The sequence below is a fragment of the Vigna unguiculata genome, chromosome 3, assembly GCF_037176805.1.
Source record: "Vigna unguiculata cultivar grain cowpea cultivar isolate G323 ecotype 2 chromosome 3, ASM3717680v1, whole genome shotgun sequence".
NCBI classification, from domain to species: Eukaryota; Viridiplantae; Streptophyta; class Magnoliopsida; order Fabales; family Fabaceae; genus Vigna; species Vigna unguiculata.
In genome coordinates this window covers 55,165,570-55,172,370 of record NC_140794.1, presented here as the reverse complement: position 1 = coordinate 55,172,370, position 6,801 = coordinate 55,165,570, and the positions used below count along the sequence as shown (strand labels likewise).

The window sequence follows — 6,801 nt, the reverse complement described above, 5'->3', positions numbered from 1 at the left end:
ATGGAAAACCATGAAAGAAGAGATGGGAAAAAAAATACAAAACCAGATAATTTAATTAGAAAAGAAAATAAAAAAGTATTTAAGAAAAGGAATAATAAGTGGTGTAATTATAAGGTGTAAAGGTAACGGTCAAGTGAACGGATATCAGGGGACAATACGTGCAACGTGGCACGTGAAAAGTCTGAGTGGGATGAAGTGTCCGTACACCAACTCCCCCTTAGCAACGGTCATATTTCACCGACATGCCTCAACGGTAATGTAACTCCCCAGCTGTGGACCGTTGGATCTGAATCGGACGGTGCAGGAACAAAGTGTTTCCGTCCCTTTCCGAAGCATGTTGTCATCATCATATTCCTTACTTTTGCTCCCATGCTGGTAGATGAAAGCACTCGTAGGCCCAGAAGAGAAGAGAAGAGAAGAGGGGAACTACAACTACCTACTATGATGGAGTGGTGAAGAAGAAGAAGAAGTAGAAGTAGAAGAAGAAGAAGAAGAAGAAGAAGGGTATAACGCAACATGGTGGTGGAGGGAGATCGTACGTAGTTTGTGATATATATAAAAGCACTGGTAAAGGTTTGTGTTATCTTTTGGGTAAGTGAGAGGGGGGTGGGGGGGTTTAGTCTTCTCTTGTTCTACTACTTCATTCAAGCAAATGCATGTTTAAAGTGCATTCAGAGGTTGGGTTTCTGGCTTTTGCTTCACCCGCTGCTGCAATGATGGACTTGTTCAACGTTTCCACTGCTAATATGCCTTTCACTATTTCTCAGGACTTCTTCTGCCGCCAATTCCAAGGTGTATGTTTCTGTTTCTCATCCCTTCTTTCTGAACCACACTTCCTAATGTCCCTTCTTTGAACGATTCTGGAATCCGATGATTGCATTCATGTCTAGCTAGCACTTTTTCCTTACACTCTTCAATTCTTTCATTCTTTCCTGCATATACCAATAACTTCTTATTCTTTTTACAGATTCAATTCATATAGGAACACTTGGGATTTCTAAACATAAAACCACACTTTCTTAAATTCATCGGATTCCTTTGTTTTTCACATTAAACAAATTCTTTACAAAATCTCCACACACTCACATAGATTCTCACACTGCATTTTAGAGGAAAACAATAGATAAATACATATTTTTGCATAGTTGATCAAAGTTATTACTAGATAAAGAGAAAGGGAAGGGAAAGAGAAGCAGCAGCATTGGGGTTAGTGAAACAACAGGCCTTCCAAAAACCATAGACGATGTTGGCTGGGTGTTCTAGTTCGACATTGTTGTCACCGAGCCACAGATTGAGGAGCGAAGCACCAGCACAGTTTCAAGCCTGCCATTTTCCGCGACCTTCCATGAGCACGCAGAGGTTGGATTTGCCATGTTCTACCTTCACTCGCAAAGACAGCTCTTCACGCTCGCAGCCCCTCAGGCCAGTGGGGCTTTCGGTGGAGAAACCCATAGAAGCCAAGACCAGCACATGTTCTCTCAAGCACAACATTCGACTCCCACCTTTGGCCATCACAGCAGCAACACCATTGGTGGAAGAGTCCATCAAGGACAAGAGTTTGAAAAGGCTCGCGGAGCACGATGAGTCCTTCACCAACGTAGCCAAGAGGAAAAAGGGTATCACCGAGTGTGACAATTCCGGTGATAACTTCTGGTTTCAGCCAAGCGTTGAGGGTAACACTTTAGGAGGGCTTAACAACACTTCACTTGCTTTCTCCCCAGAGGAAGAGACGGTTTGTTTTGTTCCTTCTGAAGTGGTGTCTCATTCTGCACCTTTCCCCTTAAACCCATGGCTGGAATCATGTGTAACAAAGATCACCAACTTCGGTGAGGGTAGCCACCGTCCTCGCCAGCATCACAACGACCATGCAACCGAAGGGTCGGTCTCCAACGCTTCTTCAGAGAGCCAAAGCCTGAGGCTAAACGAGAACGCGTCAGAACATGAAGTGGGGAACGGTTCAGGAAATCCTTACCATCACCACGAGGTGGAGACAGGGGAAGAAGATGATCATCACGGGTTGGAACTCGTTAGCTTGCTCACTGGCTGCGTGGATGCCATTGGATCAAGAAACGTCGCTGCTATAAACCAGTTCATCGCGAAACTGGGTGATCTGGCGTCGCCAAGGGGAACCCCCATAAGCCGCATATGCGCTTATTTCACAGAAGCCTTGGCCATCAGAGTCACAAGGCTCTGGCCGCATGTTTTTCACATCACCACCAATTCCCGAGACATGGTGGAGGATGACGAAACCGGAACTGCACTGAGGCTTCTGAACCAGGTGACCCCAATTCCCAAGTTTCTCCATTTCACATCAAACGAGATGCTGCTGAGGGCGTTTGAAGGGAAAGACAGAGTTCACATAATAGACTTCGACATCAAGCAAGGTCTTCAATGGCCAGGCTTGTTCCAGAGCCTAGCGTCGCGAACACACCCTCCGAGTCACGTGAGAATCACGGGGATAGGAGAGTCAAAGCAGGAGCTAAACGAAACCGGAGACAGACTGGCGGGGTTCGCGGAGGCACTGAACCTCCCCTTCGAGTTCCACCCGGTTGTGGACAGACTCGAAGACGTGAGGCTGTGGATGCTCCACGTGAAGGAGCAGGAAACGGTGGCCGTGAACTGCGTTTTGCAGCTGCACAAGACGCTTTACGACGGAAGCGGGGGAGCTCTGAGGGACTTCTTGGGGCTGATCCGCAGCACCAATCCCAGCGTGGTTGTTGTGGGTGAACAAGAAGCAGAACACAACGAGGCAAGGTTGGAAGGAAGGGTGTGCAAGTCGTTGAAGTATTACTCAGCGTTGTTTGACTGCATCGAGGAGAGTGGGGTGGCGCAGGAGAGTGCAGTGAGGGTGAAGATAGAGGAGATGTACGGCAGGGAGATAAAAAACATGGTGGCGTGTGAGGGGAGGGAGAGGTTGGAGAGGCACGAGGGTTTCGGGAAGTGGAGGAGGATGCTGGTGGAGCAAGGAGGGTTGAGATGTTTGGGGGTTTCTGAGAGGGAACTGAGTCAGAGCGAGTTGCTGTTGAAGATGTATTGTTGTGAGAGTTACAGTGTAAAGAAGGTGGAGATTGAAGGAGCAACAGGGGTTACTCTTAGTTGGGTTGACCAACCTCTGTACACTGTTTCAGCTTGGGTTCCTGTTGATGTTGCGGGTACCTCCTCCTCTTTTTCTCACCCTACTTGATTTCATTTTCTTTCTTCATTCATTTCTTCACAGTCAAGTTATACACACAGAGAGAGACACACGTAAAAGAAGTATTCTTTGTAGGTAGGGAAATCTTCATCACCGTCGTTATTATCATCATTATTATTCTTTCATTCTTTGTTGCAGATAAGATTTGGTAGCCCAAAATTTAGTTGGTGCAATTTGTATCAATACATACAGAGCAATACTGCCTTCTGTTATTTGTTTTTCTTTTTAGTCATGATCATGTCTACAGAGCATAGGGTCATTTTCAGATCATTGTTTCATTCTTTGTTATGTAAGTCCAAATTCTTTAGTTCCACGAGTCATTCAGATTGAAATGAAATTAATTCAGTTATTTTTTCCCTCTGGTCTCTATGCAATTCCGATTCCTATTTGCTATGTTTTATTTCTTCTGTTTCTCACTGCAAGAACTTTGCCTTGAAACAGGCTGCAAGGATTTTTTTTTTTTCTTCTGTCTTCCCTTGTCTTCCCTTGATACTGAGAATGATTCAATTGATGAGTTTAAATTGGTACAGAAATTGAGTAGGGAGGAACTAGTTTGTTCTAAAATTTTATAATCCAAGGTTTTACTTGACATAAATTGAATTTACATTCTCTTTTTTGTGGAAATGGACAAAAAGAACTTTGATTTGGCCACACTCTTTCATGTTGGATTGGGTCCAATCAAGTTTGATGGGTAAACTAGCTTTGTTTACGAACTATCTTAACTATACAATTGTTTAGGTCTGTTTAAGGATTTTTTACATTTTCTAAAAAAAGACTTTGAATGCATCGAAATGAAATGGGTTTCTAATAAATTAGTTATTTTTATTGTGAAAAAAATATTATGTTAACAACTTTGAATAATAATAAAATATTAAATAAAGTTATTTAATTCAAATATGAATTAAATTATTGAATAATATATCAATAAAAATAGTAAATTTAGAGTTGTCAACGTGGCGCCCTCTTTTACCATTGTTGTCTATACATTTGTAACTAATGTTAGGTAACCAGAATTTATTATCAAATCAAATTATTATTGTCATTTTTTAGAAGCTTCTAAATTCTCCCAAAACATGCTTTGCTTTGCTTCTTCCTCTTATTGCTCGGGTGGGTGGCATTTTCTATGTCCTTTTATTGAATTTTATCTACTGAAATAGTTGAAAAATAATGAATAAAGAGAATGTCTGTATGGAAAAGTAAAAATTACATAACAATTCTATTAAATGGAATTTACATTTTTCTTTACAATTTTAGAATAGATATTTATTCTTTTTTTAAGAAAAAAAAACATCTTTAATAAAGATAAAACTGCAGTATTTTTGTTAACACTTTTAAATAGATATTTATTCTCTTAAATTTTTAACTAAATAATTACACTTTTATAGTTTCTAAAAGCATTTATCTTCTACGTTTCATAAAATATAATGATATTTATATATCTTGTCTTATTTAAAAGGAATATATTTAATAAAATTTAAACAAAAATTTTGAAAAAAAAAAGAAAATTTAAAATAATTAAACATCCTCTATCTAAATAAAAAACTTAAGTGTTATATATATTAACCATTTCTATAAAATGTAATATTGCTCCTTAATAAAGATTGTTTCATAAAAATATATTTTTTAAGAAATTTATTATAAAATATTTTTTTAAATGAATGAATAAATTTATTAAATTGTTATTATATTTAAATATAATTTCAATATAAATAAAAATAAAAAAATTTGTCTCGTAAAAATGTAAAAAAAATTATATTTTAGAAAACTAATATAAAATAATTAAATATTTATTAAATGAATGCATAAATTTATTAAGTTATCATTACATTTAAATATAATTTCAACATAAATATAAATATTTAAAAAAAATAAGCATGACTATAAATAAAATATGAAATATAAGTTTTATTGGTTATGACATAAGCGATGCAAAATCTATTTTAAAATAAGAGAAGTTTGAATACCATTTTAAAAGAATATCAGGAATGATTGATATGATTTTATCATAATCAAATCATTCAAAATTTATTTATATTTTAAAAATTTAATGTATAATTTTAATAAATTAAATTATATCTTATTTAATATTTTTTAAATAAAATAAAAAAGTGAATTTTCCTGAACACATAATAAAAATATATATCATTATATTAAAAATATAAAATATATTAAGTCTTTAACATATTAAATTTAAAATTGATTTAGTATAACTTTTAAACGAAATTAATACAAATTTGCTTTAATTGAATGTTATGTTTATAAGAACCTTAAAAAAATTAATTAATTATTTAAAATTTTATGTATATAATTTTTTTTATACTAAAAAGTTAAATGGTTTAAGAGGTTATTTCAAAAACCCTTCCTGAAAACCATTGTAATTCTCATAAGTCAGATTCTCGCATTCTTCTTCATTCTTCTTCAAAAATTGACCTTCTTCCTCGTTTATTTGAAGATCCAATGTCATAGAATTGGTTAGTATGAAAGATTCTACCATATAATCGGATTTCATCTTAAGATAAGTTCAAGTTATGTAGCTATAACAATCTTGAGTTGTGAAGTCGTATAGGAAATGAAAAATGTATTCTATAAGGTAAGGGAGAACTAAATTATTTTCAAATTTTAAAGTTATATTGTTGAATTTAAATATATTGAAGTATGAATCTGTAATTGCATGTTGACCTAAATAGGAGAAAAATATGAAATTAATCTTAGTTTGATTCTAGATGTGAAGTTGATTGAGACTTTTAATTATGTGAAATTGTGGAAATGTGGATTTATGAGTATCATAGTGTGGTTTAGGAAATTTTCAGTTAAAATATATAATTTGAAACCTGTTCAATTGGTGAGTGGTTGGTTTGAGAACATGACTGAAGTGTAATTTTTCCTACGGTTAAAACATGTCATAATGATGAACGTGGCATATTGGGTTGCTTATTACAATGTTGTATGTGTGTAAATGATGTAAATTAAGGATAGGAATGAGAAAAATATGAAGTGATGGAAACTCTAAATTTCCAGAAAAAAAACTATTTTGTTTATAGCCTTGCCATTGGAGTGGTAACCATGTGACATTTTGTTTATAGTAGATGTGTTTTTATATTGGCAAATGATTTTCTTTGTCTATCACAAATTATATTTATTATTGTATGATGTTATGTGTTGAAAATAATGATAGAAATAAATTTCGTACAAAATTGCAAATCTGAATAGTACAAAATTGCAAATCTTAATTGTACAAAAATTTATTTTTATATATTTAGATTTTTTGTACAATTATCTATATAGCATGTGAAGACTAGGAATAATGAATATTTTTGTTTACTTAGAAAAAAAAATAAGAAGTTTGAACTATAAGTAGTGTATCTATTGTAGAGTCATATTACAAAATTTAGCTAATATCCCTTGAACGAAAGATTAATTGTGAAAGTTTAGTGTGTTATGGTTGTCACATTAGTTATTTTCGTCCGAGGAGAAATGCTAATCTAGGATGAGGTCAAATGTATTGAAGGAGACTTTGGTGGTGAGATGATAACTCGGTGGTGAGAGTTGAAGGTGGTTTCACATATCAAACAATATGATATGAAAGAGGAACATACTTAAGGAACTAG

General features: G+C 35.0%; 1 protein-coding gene across 4 annotated transcripts; it reads left to right on the top strand.

Annotated features, from left to right (window-relative positions):
* The first annotated feature begins 370 nt into the window (after positions 1-370).
* Positions 371-3,549, top strand: LOC114178621 (GRAS family transcription factor). 4 transcript variants are annotated; one of them, XM_028064629.2, is made up of 2 exons: positions 371-591; positions 768-3,549. In XM_028064629.2, exon 2 carries the CDS (start codon positions 1,244-1,246, stop codon positions 3,182-3,184), a length of 1,941 nt encoding a protein of 646 aa, XP_027920430.1. In that variant the 5' UTR covers positions 371-591; positions 768-1,243; the 3' UTR covers positions 3,185-3,549. The 4 variants fall into 4 exon arrangements, with proteins under 4 accessions (XP_027920430.1, XP_085527671.1, XP_027920431.1 ...); XM_085671545.1 differs by having other exon boundaries at positions 379-567; XM_028064630.2 differs by having other exon boundaries at positions 379-573.
* Positions 3,550-6,801: the final 3,252 nt, after the last annotated feature.